This window comes from Somniosus microcephalus, chromosome 1, assembly GCF_052327205.1.
Source record: "Somniosus microcephalus isolate GS21.2 chromosome 1, FLI_Smic_1.0, whole genome shotgun sequence".
Classification (NCBI taxonomy): Eukaryota; Metazoa; Chordata; class Chondrichthyes; order Squaliformes; family Somniosidae; genus Somniosus; species Somniosus microcephalus.
The window spans coordinates 51581920-51604644 of NC_140987.1; the positions used below are offsets into that span (position 1 = coordinate 51581920).

The window sequence follows — 22725 nt, forward strand, 5'->3', positions numbered from 1 at the left end:
CTTTTCTTATGTCAGATTTATGTGCCAGTTTTCCAACATTTATCTTTACTTTCCACGTGCGATTCATTTTGATGCAAATACCTCAGTTTATATTTACACTGCTTGACCAATGTTGATTCCTTTCATGAAGTATTTGTTTGAGCTGTGGATACTGTACTTAGCTGTGCGTCTTTTAAAGAGAATAAATACAGTTTGTGTTTTATACAATAAATCTAATTGGGTTTATTTCTCTATCTGATCCCTAGGTGATGTGTCACCAATCAGTATGTCCCCCATCAGCCAGTCACAGTTTATTCCACTTGGGGAAATTCTTTGCTTGGCCATCTCCGCAATGAATGCTTCAAGGAAACCGGTCACGCAGGAGGCACTCATGGAGCACTTAGCTACCTGCTTTCCAGGTATGTTTTTAGCCAAAAATATTTTTGCAGATTGTATTGAGGTTGGTACAAATTCTGCATTTAACAATCCTGTTGTTTTCTTATGATGTCTAAAGACATTTAAAGTGGCATAGCCCCACTAATATTGTAGTTAAAGCTGGATGTCTGGGCGGTGAATCAGTATGCGTTTGTCTGCATCACTTCGAATACAGGAAAGGCTGATGAGGTGAAAATCTCATCTCTCTGCTCCCTTCTAAGAATCTTGTGTAAACCAGAACAGATAATACTGGAAATGCACAGTAGGTCGTCATCTGTAAATAAAACAGACAGGTTAGCATTTCGGGTACGATGCGTCTTCTTACAGATGCTGACTGACTTGCTGTGTATTCCCAGAACTTTCTATTGTTTTTGATTCAGATTTCGAGATTTTGTTTTAATTTGCAGAGTCTTGTGTGAAACATGTTTGGGCAGTCCCACAGTGAGCATGCTAAGTTGCTTATATTAAAATGCAAAGTAGCTCTTTGGTATGACCTGCACATTTAATGTGCTCTTGTGTGTATTCTTTGCTGGCTGACAAATAATTAGTGTCAAGAAACATTGTCACGATCTGTGCTCATCATGGGCAAAGCCCAATTATTAATCGCACAGCTTTACGTGGGTATGTTTGACCTTTGTAATTGAACTACCATGTTACCAGTGATGGAGGAAAAAAAGACAATCCAGCCAATGATTTCAGATGTGCTGGCAGCATCTGGTGGTAGAAATTCAGCAGTCAGCTACTTATTATAAGAGAATTGCAAACAAATAGAAACATAGAAGATAGGAGCAGGAGTAGGCCATTCGGCCCCTCGAGCCTGCTCCGCCATTCAATGTGATCATGGCTGATCATCCAAACTCAGTACCCTGTCCCTGCTTTCTCCCCATATCCCTTGATCCCTTTAGCCTTAAGAAATATATCCAACTCCTTCTTGAATATATTTAATGAATTGGCCTCTACTGCCTTCTGTGGTAGATAATTCCACAAGTTCACCACTCTCTGGGTGAAGAAATTCCTCCTCATTTCTGTCCTAAATGGCCTACCCTTTATCCTTAGACTGTGACCCCTGGTTCTGGACTCCCCGACCATCGGGAACATCCTTCCTGCATCTAGTCTGTCCAGTCCTGTCAGAATTTTATAAGTTTCAATGAGATCCCCTCTCATTCTTCTAAACTCCAGCGAGTACAAGCCCAATCGACCCAATCTCTCCTCATACGTCATTCCTGCCATCCCAGGAATCAGCCTGGTGAATCTTCGCTGCACTCCCTCCATGGCAAGAATATCCTTCCTCAGATAAGGCGACCAAAACTGCACACAGTACTCAAGATGTGGTCTCACCAAGGCCCTGTATAACTGCAGCAAGACATCCTTGTTCCTGTATTCAAACCCTCTCGCTACGAAGGCCAACATACCATTTGCCTTCTTAACCGCCTGCTGCGCCTGCATGCTTACCTTCAGCGACTGGTGCACAAGGACACCCAGGCCTCGTTGCACTTCCCCTTCTCCCAATCTATTGCCATTCAAATAATAATCTGCCTTCCTGTTTTTGCCACCAAAGTGGATAACCTCACATTTATCCACGTTATATTGCATCTGCCATGCTTTTGCCCAATCACCCAACCTGTCCAAATCATCCTGGAGTTTCTCGGCATCCTCTTCACAGCACACACGCCTACCCAGCTTTGTGTCGTCTGCAAATTTGGAGATATTACATCTAGTTCCCTTGTCTAGATCATTAATATATATTGTGAATAGCTGGGGTCCAAGGACTGATCCCTGCGGTACCCCACTAGTCACTGCTTGCCACTCGGAAAAAGACCTGTTTATTCCAACTTGTTAAGTCCGTGAATGATTGAGACACGGACTAGCAGGAGAGAAACAAACAAGTCTTTACTGGTGAAAGGCATAAACGAATCTAAACAACAGAGGCTCTCTAGCGCCTTTTATACAGGGGTGGTCACTGCCGGTACTGCAGTCTGAGACCAGTTATTCTCTTAAAGGTACATACACAACAATTCCTCCCCTTTTAGATAAACAGTACATAACATTCATTTAACAACTAATAACGAATTACAATCACAATTACTGTTGCTAGATACATTGGTTAGGTTTAAGCAATTATAAGTTCAGTCTTTGAGGAGGCTTCCTGATTCTGTCTGGATAACGCCTCTTTGGGGTATCAGGTTCTTCTGGCAATGTTGAGTCGGAATCAATGTCGTTGTTTGGTTCATCTGCTTCCAATATTACCGGTTCTGCGGTAGCTGCAATTGGAACGTCGATTTCATTACCAGGTGTATCAGATCGTGGTGTGGAGTTGATGTTTTCCAGTGACTCTAGAATCTGGTCAGCATGGCGTCTTACAATGCTCTCCCCAACGTCCACGGTATACATGAGAGGTCCTTGTCGTGTACAAATCGTTCCTGGCTGCCATTTCTCAGTGCGGTAGTCCCGGGCCAAAACTGGTTGACCTATCTTAAAACTCCTGGTCGGCCTTTCATTCATATTCTAAAACTGCCTGTTCTCCACATCTCTTCGGACGTTTGGCTTAACCAAATCCAAGCGGCATCGTAGCCTTCGATTGAAGAACATCATGGCTGGAGTTTGGTTGGCAACCGCATGTGTCGCATTCCGGTAGGCAAACAAGAAGTTGTCCACCTTGTGTTGTAGGGGTATGTCTTCATTACACATTGCCTTGATAGCCTTCTTGAATGTTTGGACAAACCTCTCGGCCAATCCATTAGTGGCTGGATGATATGGTGCAGATGTGTAATGCTTAACACCATTGTTCTTTAAGAACCTCCGGAACTCTTCAGACACAAACTGTGGGCCATTGTCAGAGCAAATCTGTTCAGGCAGCCCATTCCTGGTGAATATGGTTCGTAAAACTGTGATAGTTTTTTCCGTGGTGGTTGAGGACATTTTTATTACCTCTGGCCACTTTGAATGTGCATCCACCGCAATTAAAAACATCGAGTCCATGAAGGGACCAGCAAAATCAATGTGCACCCTTTGCCATGGAGATGAGGGCCACTCCCATGGATGCAGAGGAGCTTGTGGTGGGGCGTTTTGGACCTTCTGGCATCCTGCACAGCTCTTGGTCATCTCTTCGATTTCTCTATCGATTCCCGGCCACCACACAAACGCTCTGGCTAAGCTCTTCATTTTTACCCCACCCAGATGACCCTCATGAAGCTCATTGAGCACTCTATCTGTCAACTTAGGTGGAATTACTACTCTGGATCCACACATCAAGGTTCCTCTGCACACTGACAGCTGTTCTCTTCTTGGCGAAAATGCTGGCAGCAGTGGTTCGCCATGTGCTGGCCATCCCTTCACCGTTAAATCATAGACCCGTGATAGTGTCGGGTCATTCCGTGTTTCCTTTTCTATGTTTGCATTCGTCACAGGGAGACATTCGACTATGGTCGAGTGGAATAACTCCATTGGATCCACTGCAAGGTCTTCTTCTTCCACCGTCGGCAACGGTAGACGTGACAATCCATCAGCATTTCCATGCTGTTTAGTTCCTTTGTACTCGATGTCATATTGGTGTGCCCCTAGGAAAAGGGACCATCTCTGCAGCCGTTGTGCTGTCATTATCGGTACGCCCTTCTGAGGGTTGAAAATGGAGACAAGAGGTTGATGATCGGTTAGTAGAGTAAATTTCTGACCGTGCAGGTAGTGATTGAACTTATTCACCCCCCACACTAGGCTGAGGGCCTCTCTGTCAATCTGGGCGTAGTTACGCTCGGCAGAAGTTAACGAGCGTGACGCAAAAGCTATCGGCCTCTCCAAACCATCAAGGAATTTATGTGACAGTACCGCCCCAATGCCGTAGGGAGACGCATCACACGCCAGCCTGATTGGCAGTGCTGGGTTGTAGTGAGCCAATACTTCCTTCGAAGTAATTAAGTCCGTGAATGATTGAGACACGGACTAGCAGGAGAGAAACAAACAAGTCTTTACTGGTGAAAGGCATAAACGAATCTAAACAACAGAGGCTCTCTAGCGCCTTTTATACAGGGGTGGTCACTGCCGGTACTGCAGTCTGAGACCAGTTATTCTCTTAAAGGTACATACACAACACAACTCTTTGCTTTCTGTCTGCCAACCAGTTCTCTATCCAAGTCAGTACCTTACCCCCAATCCCATGTGCCGTAACTTTACACGCTAATCTCTTATGCGGGACCTTATCGAAAGCCTTCTGAAAGTCAAAATACACCACATCCACTGGTTCTCCCTCATCTATTTTACCAGTTACATCCTCAAAAAATTCCAGTAGATTAGTCAAGCATGATTTACCTTTTGTAAATCCATGTTGACTTTGTCCGATCCTGTCACTGTTTTCCAAGTGCTCTGCTATTACATCTTTTATAATAGACTCTAGCATTTTCCCCACTATCGCTGTCAGGCTTACCGGTCTGTAATTCCCCGTTTTCTCTACCACCTTTTTTGAATAGTGGGGTAACATTAGCTACCCTCCAATCCATGGGCACTGTTCCAGATTCCATCGAATGCTGGAAGATGATCAGCAATGCATCTACTATTTCTAGGGCCACTTCCTTAAGTACCCTAGGATGTAGATTATCAGGCCCTGGGGATTTATCGGCCTTCAAACCCATCAATTTCCCTAACACCATTTCCCTACAAATACTGATTTCTTTCAGTTCCTCCCTTTCATCAGACCCTATGTTCCCCGACATCTCTGGGAGGTTATTTGTGTCCTCCTTTGTGAAGACAGAACCAAAGTATGTATTTAATTGGTCTGCCATTTCTTTGTTCCCCATTATAAATTCCCCTGATTCTGACTGCAAGGGACCTACGCTTGACTTAACCAATCTTTTTTTCTTCACACATATCTATAAAAGCTTTTACAGTCAGTTTTTATGTTCCCTTTATAGCACCCATCCCTTTATATAATTACAGCATGTAGTAAGTTCACTGATTGAATCATTCATTTTAACAATTTGTTCAATATTCTATAAAACATCAGGGGAAAATTCCTGTTCGCCAGCAAAGTTGCCAGTGTCATAGAGTCATAGAGTCATAGAGTAATACAGCACGGATAGAGGCCCTTCGGCCCATCGTGTCCATGCCGGCCATCAAGCCCTGTCTAATCTAATCCCATATTCCAGCATTTGGCCCGTAGCCTTCTATGCTATGGCATTTCAAATGCTCATCCAAATGCTTCTTAAATGTTGTGAGGGTTTCTGCCTCCACAACCCTTTCAGGCAGTGAGTTCCAGACTCCAACCACCCTCTGGGTGAAAAAGTTCTTTCTCAAATCCCCTCTAAACCTCCCGCCCTTTACCTTGAATCTATGCCCCCTAGTTATTGACCCCTCTACTAAGGGGAAAAGCTCCTCAGCATCCATCCTATCTATGCCCCTCACAATTTTGTACACCTCAATCATGTCCCCCCTCAGCCTCCTCTGCTCCAAGGAAAACAAACCCAATCTGCCCAGTCTCTCTTCATAGCTGAAGCGCTCCAGCCCTGGTAACATCCTGGTGAACCTCCTCTGCACCCTCTCTAACGCGATCACATCTTTCCTGTAGTGTGGCGACCAGAACTGCACACAGTATTCCAGCTGTGGCCTAACCAGTGTTTTATACAGCTCCATCATAACCTCCTTGCTCTTATATTCAATGCCTCGGCTAATGAAGGCAAGTATCCCATATGCCTTTTTTACCACCTTATCCACCTGTTCCGCCGCCTTCAGGGATCTGTGTACCTGCACACCCAGATCCCTCTGACCCTCCGTCTTGCCTAGGGTCTTTCCCTTCATTGTGTATTCCCTTGCCTTGTTAGACCCCCCAAAGTGCATCACCTCGCACTTTTCCGGGTTAAATTCCATTTGCCACTGTTCCGCCCATCTGACCAACCCATCTATATCGTTCTGCAGACTGAGGCTACCCTCCTCGCTATTTACCACCCTACCAATTTTAGTATCATCCGCGAATTTACTGATCATACCCTTTACATTCATATCCAAGTCATTAATGTAGACCACAAACAGCAAGGGACCCAGCACCGATCCCTGTGGTACCCCACTGGCCACAGGTTTCCAGTCACAAAAACAACCTTCGACCATCACCCTCTGCCTTCTGCCACTAAGCCAGTTTTGTATCCAATGTGCCAAGGCACCCTGGATTCCATGGGCTCTTACCTTCTTGACCAGTCTCCTGTGCGGGACTTTATCGAAGGCCTTACTGAAATCCATGTATACCACATCCACTGCGTTACCCTCATCCACACACCTAGTCACCCCCTCAAAAAATTCAATCAAATTAGTCAGACATGATCTTCCCTTGACAAAGCCATGTTGACTATCCCTGATTAATCCTTGCCTCTCCAAGTGGAGACAAATTTTGTCCCTCAGGATTTTTTCCAGTAATTTTCCTACCACTGATGTTAGGCTCACTGGCCTGTAGTTCCCCGGTTTTTCCCTACTACCCTTCTTGAATAATGGTACTACATTAGCGGTTCTCCAGTCCTCTGGCACATCCCCTGTGGCCAGAGAGGTCCTGAATATATGTGTTAGAGCCCCCGCAATCTCCTCCTTTGCCTCACACAGCAGCCTGGGGTACATTTCATCCGGGCCTGGGGATTTATCCATTTTTAGGCCAGCTATAACCGCCAATACCTCCTCCCTCTCGATGTTAATATGTTCGAGCATATCACAGTCCCCCCGCCCTATTTCTATGTCTACATCGTCCTTCTCCATAGTGAAAACAGATGCAAAAAATTCATTTAGAACCCCTCCTACATCTTCCGGCTCCACACACAGATTGCCACTTTTGTCCCTAATGGGCCCTATTTTTTCCCTAGTTATCCTTTTACCCTTAATATACTTATAAAACATCTTCGGATTTTCCTTTATTTTGCTCGCCAGTGTTATTTCATGGCCCCTCCTTGATCTCCTAATTTCTTTTTTAAGTATCCCCCTGCACTTTTTGTACTCCTCTAGGGCTTCCTCCGTCTTTAGCCTTTTGTATCTACCAAAAGCCCTCCTTTTTTTCCTAATCCATTCCCGTATATCCCCTGACATCCACGGTTCCCTGTGGTTTTTGGAACCACTCTTGACATTTATGGGAACATGTTGCCCTTGTATGATCTCAATCTCCCTTCTGAAAGCCTCCCATTGCTCCGATGCGGATTTTCCTACAAGTAGCTGATCCCAGTCCATTTTGGCCAGATCCTGCCTTATCCTATTAAAATCGGCCTTCCCCCAATTTAGAACCTTTATTTCCGGCCCATCCCTGTCCTTTTCCATGACCACCTTAAATCTTACCATATTATGGTCACTATCACCAAAGTGCTCACCTACTAGCACTTTTTCCACTTGGCCGGCCACATTCCCTAGAATTAGGTCCAGTATCGCCCCCTCTCTTGTAGGACTTTCTACATGCTGGCTCAAAAAGCTCTCCTGGATGCACTTTAAGAATTCTACACCCTCTGAGCCTTTCACACTTTGACTATCCCAGTTAATATTGGGGAAGTTGAAATCCCCCATTATTATTACCCTATTATTTGCACATTTCTCTGAGATTTGCCTACATATCTGTTCCTCTATTTCCCCCTGACTGTTTGGAGGCCTATAGTACACTCCCAGCAAAGTGCTTGCCCCCTTTTTGTTTTTAAGCTCCACCCATATGGCCTCATTAGAGGACCCTGCTAATATATCATCCCTCCTTACTGCAGTAATTGACTCCTTAATTAATATTGCGACATCCCCTCCTCTTATACCTCCCCCTCTGTCTCGCCTGAAGATTCTGTACCCCGGAATATTGAGCTGCCAGTCTTGCCCCTCCCTCAACCATGTCTCCGTGATAGCAACAATATCACCGCCGGCAACTGCAGTTAACGGTTGCTGGAAATGGCTGTAATGCTAACCGAGTGAAATTGGTCTTGCGGGGGGGTGTGGGGGGGCATGGAGGTAGGTGGTGCAGCGCTCACCTTCGCGCAACGCCATCCTGGTGGCATTGCTGGAGGGATCCGGGATGAAGTTCCTGTCCAGGTCCGGCATTCCAGTTTCCCACAGCCTCTGGGAGCGAAGCTGTGGAGCTCGCAGGGAATTGTGGGCAATGAAGATGTCTGAGAATTAAAGGGGCCATACACACTGAAGCAGTACAAAATAAAATGCAGTGAATCAATACATTTTTCAGCCCTTTCTGCCATTTAAGAAATATTCAATATTTAAAAGAAGTTCAAAATGTGAATGTTCAGCTGTTCAAGCTGAAATACCTTCCTAACCTCAACAAATGGGAAAATTGCCTCAGCACTAACACAAGTGGCTCATCAAGCCAGGAAAGGGGCACTGAGGGTCTCGCACGCAGCATTCCAGCTTTGGGCAGAGGGTCAACACTGCAAGAGTGGCCCTCTACCCACAGGGGCCAGGAGGCCCTCCAGAAAGAACAATGTTGGAGTACATCACCGAGGCCGTCACTACCGGCAGGGTCGCCCCCACCACCTGGCTCCAGTGCCCAAAGAAACTTCATGACCTCAGACCACTGGTCAAGGTCCGTGAATCCATCTTCAAAAGCCGACTCCTACCAATTGCACCACTAGCCTCACACACTGCTCAATGCATGACTCCATCCCGAATATCCTGGCCACCAAGGGGCTGTCTGGGATGCATCCATCCATCTGATTCCTCCTCTTCTGTGTCCTCCTCTTCCCTCTGCATGCCTCTCGCCCCCCCCCCCCCCACTCCATGATTCACTCACCTACCAACAATCTGCACCAATGACGAGGCACATCTCCCATTCCTAGCTTCGCCTCACCCCCTGGGTGGAGACTGCAGGCCATTCTTGGCAGGGGCATGGTTGAGCCCTTGGCCAGCGGCAGGGCTGAAAGGATACAAGATGCTGGTATCCTCGTACGTTATCCTCCTCCTGGCATGCACCTCTTGCTTTCCCGCCCTCCCATCAGCACAACTTCACCCTTGTGCCTTCCTCATTTCACACACCCAAGAAATGCAGCCTGCCCAACCAGTGGGTCAACAAGAAGAGGCAGCATGCCCAGCCAGTGGGACCGCAGGCGGATGATTCCAACCTGGATATCCTGGCCACCAAGGGGCTGTCTGGGATGCATCCTTCTGTCTGATTCCTCCTCTTCAGCTTCCTTCTCATCTGTGTCTTCCTCTTCTGTGTCTTTCTCGTCCCTCTGCAAGTGAATGCCGTAAATGGTAAATGACAGCATAAAATGCTGGAAATACTCATGTCGACCTGAGACGTGAACTCTGTTTTTGTCTCCACGGATGATGTGTGACCTGCTGAGTATTCGCAGCATGTTCTGTCTTCTCAAAGGCCTTCATTTACCATCCGAGCCCTTGCAAGCATCCAGCAGCGCTCCCTACACACTTAAAAAACCTTTTCACATCTATTGCAGCAAGCCAGCACTTCAATAAAAAATTTTAAAAGTCCAAACCCTTAAATTCAAGCTTACCTGAATGATGTGTGTGTCCCTTTAAGCTGCAGACATCGCCACTGTCAGCCTGTTCTGGCATGCTTAGGACCCAGCACTGAATTCAGCGCTAGGGTTGAAGTTCACATTGGTGACGTTAAGTTGGCGTTGCACGCCAATGGACATCACCACGCCACCATTTTTTTCCAGGACGCTGCCAGTTACCGGCAGCGCAAAGGGGGAGAGGAATATGGCGGCTGCCGCGGGACCCGCCACCAGCTGGCAAAAGAGAGGCAGCTGCCATTTTATCGCCATTTTATGGCGCTACAGAGTGGTGCTCACCAAATGAGCTTCTAGCACTTTATCTTTGTTGTAAATATAAATAATGGAGATTTCTTTTTGTGTGTCTCAGCAGTTTATTTGATAGTGCTTCTCATAAAAATAAAAACTATTTGGGTTTGAAATTCCAATGAGCGGGAAGGACAGAGAGCGGGTACAATGCCCACCGGAACCAGAATTTGTTGTGGTACCCGGATACGATGGGTTTCTGCCTCGATTAACTTATGCTCCAAATTCTAGTCCGGCAGGGGGTGGGGTGATAAAGGAAGCCGATAAGTCTTCTGCCTTCCCCCCGCCCCCAATGTACTGGAAGCTTATCTGAGGGAATTCCAACATTAAGGCCATTAGGCACAACGGAACTTACACCATCTAAGAGCTGGCATGAGTGTCGGCTTGTTAAAGGCCTCAGACTGCTCTAGCAAAAGATAATCAATCCTCGAGGAGATCGATTATCACTCCGAAAATGCCCATATGCTCCTATAGGAGCAGTTTAAAAAGGTTAATGCTGTTCCACTTTGGTCCTTCTGTGCCTTTCGTCCCCCCTCAGTGTGTCATGGCGCCACTTCAGTTTTCCTCCTGGCTGCTGGAATGGGATACTCTGACGTGCCCTTAAAGGTGCAGACCATCCACCCCAATTATGTTAATGAACTAGTCCTGGCAATTTGGGATAGGGTGTACAGGTTTTTCCATGGATGCGTGGGAGTTCTCTTCTCCCAGTGGAGATTGGGCTCTGGAATATCGTGGTTTTTATCCTTAATTAAATTAAGACTGCTAAGTTCTCTGGATAGTTTGTCAACTGTGGCATTTTTCTTTTTAAATAGCGTTTTAGATCCACCACATATTGATGGTCCATCTCTTTCGGTACTGCTTAAAATGGCTGTCTGTCAGTCCCCATCCACCACTCCATTGGCAGCACTGCCTTCAGCCACCAGACCCTACACTCTGGAACTCTCTTCATAAAACCCAACTACCTTGCCACATCCTTTCCGCTATTGGTAGCCACTCCTAACCTTCTTTTCCCATATGCTGCTTGGTGTCCCTCAGCTCTGCCTGTATCCTATTCTGCACCAAGAAATACTCGCCCCTCATGCCTGTCCTTGCTATCCCACATTGGCTCCCAGTCCTCCAACACCATAAATTGAGAATTTGCATCCTCGTGTTTAAATCATTCCATGGCCTCGGAGGCTCCCTATCTCTGTAACCTCATTCAGTGCTGCAACTCCCACCTGAACTCTCCAGTACACTGACTCCAGCCTGTTGTGTATCCCCGCCTTCACCCCAGCTTTGGTGACAATGCCTCCAGCCACCTAGGCTCATGAACTGCTTCCCTAAACCCCTTTGCCTCTCCGCTCCCCTATCTTCATTTAAGACCTTTCCTAAATCCCATGTCTTTGATCAAGCTTTGGTCATCCCTCTGATATCTTCTTCCTTGACTCAGTAGAAATTTTCCCATCATGTCTCTGTGAAGTGCCTTGTGACATTTTGCTATGATAACGGCAGTATCTAAATGCAAAGTGATGTATGTTGTAAACACGGTCAGGTGAGGGCAAGATCAAGCTTAGCTGTGATGCTTAACTCTTTCCCACCCTCACGTGGTCGAATAGCCTGCTAATACTCATTGTCTAGGCTCATGCATAGAGGCTGGCGACTTGGGAAGGAACTGAAGGGCTTCAGGTGCCCATAGAAACTGGAAGTCATAGAGTCATAGAGTTTTACAGCACAGAAAGAGGCCCTTCGGCCCATCGTGTCCAGTCTAATCCCATTTTCCAGCATTTGGTCCATAGCCTTGTATGCAATGGCATTTCAAGTGCTCATCCAAATGCTTCTTGAATGTTGTGAGGGTTCCTGCCTCTACCACCCTTTCAGGCATTGAGTTCCACATTCCAACCACCCTCTGGGTGAAAAAGTTCCTCCTCAAATCCCCTCTAAATCTCCTGCCCCTTACCCTGAATCTATGCCCCCTTGTTATTGACCCCCCTACTAAGGGGAAAAGTTCCTTTCTATCTACCCTATCTATGCCCCTCATCATTTTGTACACCTCAATCAGGTCCCCCCTCAGCCTTCTTTGCTCCAAGGAAAACAACCCCAGCCTGTCCAGCCTCTCTTCATAGCTGAGGCGCTCCATCCCAGGTAACATCCTGGTGAATCTTCTCTGCACCCTCTCCAAAGCAATCACATCCTTCCTATAGTGAGGCGACCAGAACTGCACACAGTACTCCAGCTGTGGCCTCACCTGCGTTTTGTACAGCTCCATCATAACCTCCCTGCTCTTATATTCTATGCCTCGGCTAATGAAGGCAAGTATCCCATATGCCTTTTTAACCACCTTATCTACCTGTTCCGCTGCCTTCAGGGATCTATGTACATGTACACCAAGGTCCCTCTGACCCTCTGTACTTCCTAGGGTCCTACCACTCATTGTGTATTCCCTTGCCTTATTTGTCCGTCCAAAATGCACCACCTCGCACTTTTCAGGGTTAAATTCCATTTGCCACTTTTCCGCCCATCTGACCAACCCGTTTATATCGTCCTGTAGCCTGAGGCTTTCCTCCTCACAATTTACCACCCCACCAATTTTCGTGTCATCTGCGAACTTACTGATCATACCTTTTACATTCTCATCCAAATCATTTATGTAGATCACAAACAACAAGGGACCCAGCACCGATCCCTGAGGTACCCCACTGGACACAGGCTTCCAGTCACAAAAGCAACCTTCGACCATCACCCTCTGCCTCCTGCCACTCAGCCAGTTTAGGATCCAACGCGCCAAGGCACCCTGGATCCCATGGGCTCTTACCTTCTTGACCAGTCTCCTATGCGGGACTTTGTCAAAAGCTTTACTGAAGTCCATGTAAACCACATCCACAGCATTTCCCTCATCCACCCCCCTAGTCACCCCCTCGAAAAATTCAATCAGATTTGTCAGACATGATTTACCCTTGACAAAGCCATGCTGACTATCCCCGATTAATCCTTGCCTCTCCAAGTGGAGACTAATTTTGTCCCTCAGAATTTTTTCCAATAATTTCCCTACCACAGATGTTAGGCTCACTGGCCTGTAATTCCCTGGTTTATCCCTGCTACCCTTCTTGAATAATGGTACTACGTTAGCTGTTCTCCAGTCCTCTGGTACATCCCCTGTGGCCAGAGAGGTTCTGAAAATTTGTGTCAGAGCCCCTGCAATCTCCTCCTTTGCCTCCCACAGCAGCCTGGGATACATCTCGTCCGGGCCTGGGGATTTATCCACTTTTTGGCCTGCTAAAACCGCTAGCACCTCCTCCCTCTCAATGCTAATATGTTCAAGTATGTCACAGCCCCCTTGCCCGATTTCTATGTCTGCATCGTCTTTCTCCATAGTGAACACAGATGCAAAAAATTCATTTAAAACCCCGCCTACATCATCTGGCTCTACACACAGATTGCCACTTTGGTCCCTAATGGGCCCTACCCTTTCCCTGGTTATCCTCTTGCCCTTAATATACTTATAAAACATCTTAGGATTTTCCTTTATTTTGCTCGCCGGTGTTATTTCATGGCCCCTCCTCGCCCTCCTAATTTCTTTTTTAAGTATGCCCCTGCATTTTTTATACTCCTCTAGGGCTTCTTTAGTCTTTTGTAACTGCCAAAAGCCCCCCTTTTATTTCTAATGCATTTTTGTATATCCCTTGTCATCCAAGGTTCCCTTTGCTTGTTGGTCCCACCCTTGACCTTTACAGGAACATGTTGGCGTTGTACTCTCTCTATTTCCCTTCTGAAAGTCTCCCACTGTTTTGATGCGGATTTTCCTATAAGTAGCTGCTCCCAGTCCAATTTGGCCAGATCCTGCCTTATCATATTAAAATCGGCCTTCCCCCAATTTAGAACCCTTATTTCCGGGCCGTCTTTGTCTTTTTCCATGACCACCTTAAATCTCACCGAATTGTGGTCACTGTCGCCAAAATGCTCTCCTACTGACACTTCCACCACTTGCCCGGCTACATTCCCCAGAATTAGGTCCAGTACCGCCCCCTCTCTTGTAGGACTTTCTACATGTTGGCTCAAAAAGCTCTCCTGGATGCACTTTAAGAATTCTGCACCCTCTAAGCCTTTCACACTCTGACTATCCCAATTTATATTGGGGAAGTTGAAATCCCCCACTATTATTACCCTATTATTTTCGCACTTTTCTGAGATTTGCCTACATATCTGTTCCTCTATCTCCCCCTGACTGTTTGGGGGCCTGTACCCAGCAAGGAGTCAACACCTTCAGGGCAAGAGAAGGGGGAGAAACAAACAACCCAAGTCAAATGCACTTGACCTTCAGTTCGCTCAAATGTTGCTCTGGCTTCTGAACAAATTTAGGCTTTAGTCCAGAGTAAACTGTGTCTAAAACATGCCTCACTCCCCCAACACATTTCCCAGGATAAGCAGGAGAAAGATTTTGACCAGCAGCGTAAGCCATGTACAGGAAGATGAGAATGGGCAGAGGAGGCCACCACTATGTTTTCTCTTTCTATAGTTTTCAGTAAACCACCTGCGAAAAAGCCATATTTTGAGCTGGCAGGCGCAAGAACATTGAATTCCGGATCCTCCTCCTGTAATACCTGTTTAACAATTTATTATGTATTATTTTGTAGCACTTCACAAAAGCAACAGAGATGCCATATGTGATTTGATGTTACATGAAAGGCCTGTTTACTTAACAGCTGTTAACACAAATTAACTCTATAATTAATAGCCAATGCAAGTCAATGGAACAGCATTATGTAAACTGTGGAAAATTGTGAATGAGCATAAATTGGAATAAATCCAAATTAAAAAATGCAATTTTCAAGATTTATTGCAAACTCCAGTTGATTTTTTTTTTTCATTTTATGGTCAACTGAGACCATTTGTAATGTCGTCTTATATTGCCAGCATTGTTCGTATCGGGTGGATGTGGTGCAATAACAGATGCCTAGTGTACATATATTGGGTGAGCCTTTCTTTTTCACACAAACGTGGGATTGCAGCCAAGTGGAGAAAGCAAACTTGGCAGTGGTAGATTGCGTTTAACAGAGTTCCATTATTTTATGGAACTGAGATTGCAGGCCATTAACAGTAGCACTTCAAAGTCTGTTTCACCAAGTCTGCGATTACCATGACGTGTATCAGGCTCAAAGAATGAATCAGCTGGCAAGGGTTTCATGCATCTTCAGACGTAACCAAACATTTAGCTTAATGTTTATCATGACATAGTGGAGTTTATGGCATGATTGTGGTCACTCACATGGAAAGCTTTTACGGTGTAGTCTTTAAAAGAGAGATCATTCCTTTTGTGATAATGTATCAAATGAATGACAATAAACTTTAACTCTGTTTTCTTTTCATGCCATATTTACTTTACACTACGTGCCAACAGCATCCCCCCGACCTGACCGCCGGGATGGTTTTTATTTGCACCTTTAGAGGCAGCAGCGCCCCTGACAACAATGTAAACAATCCCAGCAAAGGCGGCCATCTTTTATGGCTGCTCATACAGGCCAGTCAGTCATGGACCTTTGTGCTCCCTCACCTGTAAGTACCTTCCCCAGCCATTGGGGAAGGCAGCATCCATCAGGACAAGGTTAAAAACTGTGCAGGCTTGTTTTTCTACAGCACCAGGTCCCTTAGGCGATACTGCAGACCTGCATTTTGAAGCAATTCTGCAATATAAATACACTGCTGCTTAGGTTCAGAAGATTTGCAGTAGATTTACTTCAATTCTAAGATTATAGGATCAATTTTTGTTTAGCTACGGATTTAAAATACTGTACAGAACATTAATATTCATAATGTTTCTCTTTGGGGCCAATTCAGTATATTTTATTCGTTCCTGGGATGTGGGTGTCGCTGGCAAGGCCAGCATTCATTGCCCATCCCTGATTGCCCTTGAGAAGGTGGTGGTGAGCCTCCTTCTTGAACCGCTGCAGTTCGTGAGGTGAAGGTACTCCCACAGTGCTGTTAGGGAGGGAGTTCCAGGATTTTGACCCAGCGACGATGAAGGAACGGCGATATATTTCCAAGTCAGGATAATTTATTAAAGCATATTATTATTTATATATAAAATTGATGGGTGCCATTTAAAAAAAAAATCTCCTCCTGCTCACTGGCCACGTGAGGCCCGCCCAACTTAAGTTTTGAGCGGGTATTGGAATGGGTGGGCAGTGCTCCCGCCAGAAACAGCTGGGAGGCTTATTGAAATCAGGGTCTTACGCCGCTCTGAAAATGGCAGAAAACTCAGTGCCACTGACTTTTGTGGGGATGCTCATCATGGCCCAATTAAAAATCTTCCCACCCCCTGCTGGCTGCTCGGTCTTCCAACCCACCCCCCCACCCCGCCCCGATTGCCCCCCCACCACCTCTTTAAGATTAAACTACAAAAATTCTATACAGACTTTGTAACAGTTGCACTTTCATTAAGTAAACTTCAATACTGAAACAAATCTGGTGATAGATGTTCCTCTGTGTGTAAAGTCAAAGACACATTCTTTTACTAAACTGCTATTAGTTTATAATGACAATTTGGTCATTGTTCCAAAATAAAAAATTAAATGATAAGAATCTTGAAGATTCTCAGGTCTAATTTCAGTTTCCTATGTTCCAGCTTCTGAATTATTAAAACTCTTCAGAGGGATACACTTTAATATCTCTATTTATTATATCCTCAGATGGAAACACTAAATGTGATTGATGAAAGAGTCATTTTAGATGACATCATTGGGCAATAGATTACAGACTAATATGGAGTACAGATTATAACCTATGCAAAATGAGCAGAAATATCCCTTGTTTTTAAGATTAAGTTTCATTCTGTTTTGATTTTCCTTGTACCCAGGGGTGGGGAGAGAGAGACTGGGGAAAGAGAGAGAGACTGGGGGAAAGGGAGAGAGATTGGGGGAGAGAGAGAGAGACTGGGAGAGAGAGAGAGAGACTGGGAGAGAGAGAGAGAGACTGGGGGAGAGAGAGAGAGACTGGGGGGGAGAGAGAGCGAGAGACTGGGGGTGAGAGAGCGAGAGACTGGGGGTGAGAGAGCAAGAGACTGGGGGAGAGAGAGAGAGAGACTGGGGGAGAGAGAGAGAGAGACTGGGGGAGAGAGAGAGAGAGAGAGACTGGGGGAGAGAGAGAGAGAGAGACTGGGGGAGAGAGAGAGAGACTGGGGGAGAGAGAGAGAGACTGAGGGAGAGAGAGAGAGAGACTGGGGGGGAGAGAGACTGGGGGAGAGAGAGACTGGGGGAGAGAGAGAGAGACTGGGGGAGAGAGAGAGAGACTGGGGGAGAGAGAGAGAGACTGGGGGTGAGAGAGCGAGAGACTGGGGGAGAGAGAGAGAGAGACTGGGGGAGAGAGAGAGAGAGACTGGGGGAGAGAGAGAGAGGACTGGGGGAGAGAGAGAGACTGGGGGAGAGAGAGAGAGAGAGAGACTGGGGGGGAGAGAGACTGGGGGAGAGAGAGAGAGACTGGGGGGGAGAGAGAGAGAGACTGGGGGAGAGAGAGAGAGACTGGGGGTGAGAGGGAGAGACTGGGGGCGAGAGGGAGAGAGAGAGAGAGACTGGGGGTGAGAGACTGGGGGTGAGAGAGCGAGAGACTGGGGGAGAGAGCGAGAGACTGGGGGAGAGAGCGAGAGACTGGGGGAGAGAGCGAGAGACTGGGGGAGAGAGCGAGAGACTGGGGGGGAGAGAGAGAGAGAATGGGGGGGAGAGAGAGAGAGACTGGGGGGGAGAGAGAGAGACTGGGGGGGAGAGAGAGAGAGACTGGGGGAGAGAGAGAGAGACTGGGGAGAGAGAGAGACTGGGGGAGAGAGAGACTGGGGGAGAGAGAGAGAGACTGAGGGGGAGAGAGAGAGAGAGACTGAGGGAGAGAGAGAGAGAGACTGGGGGGGAGAGAGACTGGGGGAGAGAGAGAGAGACTGGGGGAGAGAGAGAGAGACTGGGGGAGAGAGCGAGAGACTGGGGGAGAGAGAGAGAGAGACTGGGGGAGAGAGAGAGAGAGAGAGAGAGAGAGACTGGGGGAGAGAGAGAGACTGGGGGAGAGAGAGAGACTGGGGGAGAGAGAGAGAGACTGGGGGGGAGAGAGAGAGAGACTGGGGGAGAGAGAGAGAGACTGGGGGGGGAGAGAGCGAGAGACTGGGGGTGAGAGGGAGAGACTGGGGGCGAGAGGGAGAGAGAGAGAGACTGGGGGCGAGAGACTGGGGGTGAGAGAGCGAGAGACTGGGGGAGAGAGCGAGAGACTGGGGGAGAGAGCGAGAGACTGGGGGAGAGAGCGAGAGACTGGGGGGGAGAGAGAGAGAGACTGGGGGGGAGAGAGAGAGAGACTGGGGGGGGAGAGAGAGAGACTGGGGGGGAGAGAGAGAGACTGGGGGGGGGAGAGAGAGAGCGAGAGACTGGGGGGGAGAGAGAGAGACTGGGGGAGAGAGGAGAGAGACTGGGGAGGGAGAGAGAGACTGGGGAGGGAGAGAGAGACTGGGGGAGAGAGAGAGAGACTGGGGGCGAGAGGGAGAGAGAGAGACTGGGGGGGAGAGAGAGAGAGACTGGGGGAGAGAGAGAGAGACTGGGGGAGAGAGACTGGGGGGAGAGAGAGAGAGAGACTGGGGGAGAGAGGAGAGAGACTGGGGGGGAGAGAGAGACTGGGGAGGGAGAGAGAGACTGGGGAGGGAGAGAGAGACTGGGGGAGAGAGAGACTGGGGGGGAGAGAGAGAGAGACTGGGGGGGGAGAGAGAGAGAGACTGGGGGGGAGAGAGACAGAGAGGCTGGGGGAAAGATAGAGGCTGGGGGAAAGAGAGAGAGGCTGGGGGAAAGAGAGAGACTAGGAGAGAGAGACTGGGGAGAGAAAGAGCGAGACTGGGGGGAGAGAGATGGGGGAGAGAGTGGGTGGGACTGGGGAGAGAGAGAGAGAGACTGGGGGGAGAGAGAGAGAGAAAGAGAATGGGGAAGAGAGTGAGAGAGACTGACTGGGGAAGAGAGAGTGAGAGACACTGGGGGAAAGAGAGAGAGACTGGGGGGGAGAGAGACGGAGAAACTGGGGGAGAGAGAGTGAGAGAGAGACGGGGTGAGAGAGAGAGAGAGACTGAGGAAGAGAGATTCCCTGCGCTTCTTACAATAGTGGTAAAAAAATCTTGAACATCCACCAACAGGGCCTCATTTAATTGTTTCTCCTAAAACCTGCAGGCAGTTATCGCTCAGGATTAACATTGAACTGAGACACTAAGGGCTTTCAATTACTTGCAAACAGGTTAGTGGAGCTGGTGTCTGATATGAGCACCTTCATTATCACAAAAGCCCAAATTGGAAAGCATTGTCAAGAAGTGTTTTCCCTAAGAGGGAAAGAAATCTTATTTTTCAACATTGACTGGATTTCAAATGTTTAAAAAAATGGGAGTAAAGCTCTCTCCTGAATTGACACGGATTCTCTGCTTCTCCTTTTGCTCCGATGTTCTTTACAGAGAGAGACAGCAAAACAGAGAGACATGGGGGGAAGTTTTTGGGAGGTCAGCGGGCACGTTCGGTGGCGAGTCAGGTGGGAAACCCCACTGTCAACCTGCCACCACGCGACTTTCCCAGATGTCGGGTCTGTCAGGGCCTGACAGACCCGACACGCAGCGTCAAGGGAGGCAATTCAGGTCATTATGACCTTGTTAACAGCCCATTAAACAGTATTTTGAGCTCACCTTACCATTTTACGAGGTTGCCCATGGGGTCCACACTGCTCAGGGATCACGTCAGGTAAGCAGGTCGGGAGTTGTATGTCCATGGGATCATCTCATTAATTGACAGCTGCAAATGTGGTATAACAGCCCCCATCTCACAGCTGTTCACATTCCAAGCTCAGAAGCTGTTGCTTATTGCATTTGGAAGACAGATTGAGCTTTATGCAGGTTGCAAGTGTTTGGAGTAAACTCTGTATCCAGTGTCATCTCAAGTTCACCTGCCATCAATTACATCCGCATCAGTGCCCTTGAAACTATCTCACCTAGGTCCTCAATCCCAGCATGATCAGCCCAACACGAGCAGCACCAGGCACACCAGCAACACCAACAACAACACCAACCTTCTCTGCAATCAACTGATGCTGCACAGGACAGGGGGCATCAGCACCTGACCATATTGCAGCCCAGGACACCAGGGATGGCCTCACCATGGCCACATGTACTTCACTTCATGCTGTACACCCTGGCTGCCACATGATGCACCAGGTTGGCACCGTCCCACACCAACACCATAAAGCGTCCCTACAATGCCCAAGCCATTTCTTTCACACTCCTTGCCATTGCGGGGGGGGGGGGTACCATTATGTCTCCACATTCACTGCAACTCACTAAGCTACTTCCAAAGGTTCACACAAATCTGTCCAAGAATGCAAAGTGTTGAAAATAAAGATTTCAATGTTTGACAGCACATTAACAGAAACTTCACATGAACATTGCCTAAAACACCCAAGTGGCTACCCTTGTGTGTTGTTAGTTGGTATGATTGCACTAGGATGAGGTTGAGTGTGAGGGGTGGCTAGTGAGATGGGGAAGTGATAATGGAAATAGAGAGGGATGGGTGGAGGTGCAAGGGAAGTTGGTGTGAGTAAGGATGTGCAGGAGTAGGATAGGGAAGGCAGAGTGATGGGGATGTGATGGGTGGCACAGTAGGATGAGGTTGAGCGTGGCTTTGCAGTAACGTTTCGTGATCTACTGAGATCATTGAAAGGATTCCATCACTGCAGCCTGGTCCTCCTGACGACATCCCTGCTTGTGTCCTCCTGTGCAGTGAGGAACCAGGCTGCGTTGGTGTCCTGGGGAGGTCTCTTCCGCCCATTGGAAGGGAAGAGGACCTCCACTGCGTGCTGTGACTCCCTCATGGGAGAGCCTGGGTGCAGCCGTGCACCCCTGTGCAGTGCTTGTCAGTGTTTCCAGCACTTCAATGCTGCAGAACACTGACAGATCAACTGTTAAGCTAAATTTGCACATGGTCCCTTTAAGGAAATCGGCTGATGACGCGTAATCAAATGACGTCATCAGACCCGCTTCCTTCAGTTGGCCGGCAAACGCGCTGGGCGGGCTTAACAAGTCCAATCGGTGTAAAATCATTCTGCACAGCGGGCTGGAGCCAGCAACGGGGTCAGGACTCGCCGCCGAGGTCGGGAAATCGCGGCCATAGAGAGAGAGGGACAGGGACAGAGAGAGAGGGACTGAGAGAGAGGAGGACAGGGACGGAGAGAGAGAGAGAGAGGGACAGAGAGAGAGACAGACAGAGAGAGAGAGAGGGACAGAGAGAGAGAGAGAGAGAGACAGAGGGGGGCAAGTGCCCAGACGTAGTCCGTTCCCGGGGACTGGGCGGCGGCCACACTTTGGAACACAGGTGGAGCTGCAGCACATGTACAATGGCTGCTGGAGGGAGGCTAAAGCAAACAAGTTTTAGACCCACGGTTACATTTTTTTGGAAAAAATCTGAAAATTGTTTAAAGCCGGAAAACAATTTTGGAAAGTAAGTTCCAGTTAAATTTTGCCAGGTGTTGTCCCCTTTTTGAAAGTGTCTATCAGGGTTATTTAAATCATGTTATGAGAGAGGGGAAAAAGTTTGTGCCCTTGTTTGTACCTCAGAGTCTGTGAGAGACGGAGGGAATGGCAGCAGAAAAAGAGGAAACAACTTCTCCAAAACTGATCCCAACTCATCGCCAAGGCTGGGGATTGATAACCTCACCGCCTTCTTAGGAAGTTTAACCACATTATTCACTTCTTATTTGAGCTTCATTTGGAATTAGAGTTTATTTTATTGTTTTTTTGTTGTATGTTTAATGACAGCATTAAAGAGGGAAAGAGAATCTTGGAGCAACTTCTGTCAAAGCTGCAATAAGACTTGAAAGAATTTAGATTTTTAATGAACTTTTCCCAAAAAATGAGTGTCAAAAAACCCCCTAAGTTTCGAATATGATTTTGGAAGAAACAAGCAAAATTCAATTTTCCCCTCATCTAAACAAGTTTACATAAAAACATAAGGAATAGGAGCAGGAATAGGCCACTTGGCCCCTCGAGCCTGCTCCGCCATTCAATAAGATCATGGCTGATCTTGGGCTCAAAGTCACTTCTTGGCCCGCTCCCCATAACCCTTCACTCCCTTATCTTGCAAAAATTTGTCTATCTCCGCTTTAAATGTATTTAATGACCCAGCCTCCACGGCTCTCTGGGGCAGAGAATTCCACAGATTTACGACCCTCTGAGAGAAGAAATTCCTCCTCATCTCAGTTCTAAAAGGACGACCCTTTATTCTAAGACTGTGCCCCCGAGTTCCAGATTTCCCCATGAGGGGAAACATCCTCTCTGCATCTACCCTGTCGAGCCCCCTCAGTAGCTTATATTTCAGTTTCAACCAGGTCTTGAAGTTTTAAAGAGGCTCTGAAATGCTTAAAACGTTTTAAAATTGAAATGTCTCCATATTTGATTTTGAACGATCGACTGAAGTGAAGTAGCTTTACACAAACATGCAACCATGCTGTTGTGGAGGGGGAGGGCAGGGGAGGATTTGTAGGGGCTACATTTTACTTTTTATTGACTTTTTAAAATATATATCATTAAGACGTTTAGGAA

General features: G+C 47.3%; 1 protein-coding gene across 6 annotated transcripts in view; it reads left to right on the forward strand.

Annotated features, from left to right (window-relative positions):
• The window catches only part of LOC147124065 (storkhead-box protein 2-like), a 348039-nt gene that overhangs the window by 310810 nt on the left and 14504 nt on the right, over window positions 1-22725 (forward strand). For all 6 annotated transcript variants that reach the window (XM_085980377.1, XM_085980393.1, XM_085980384.1 and 3 more), the window contains one exon: window positions 246-398. In XM_085980377.1, coding sequence (XP_085836503.1) covers window positions 246-398 — 153 coding nt within the window. The remainder of the gene's footprint in view (window positions 1-245; window positions 399-22725) is intronic.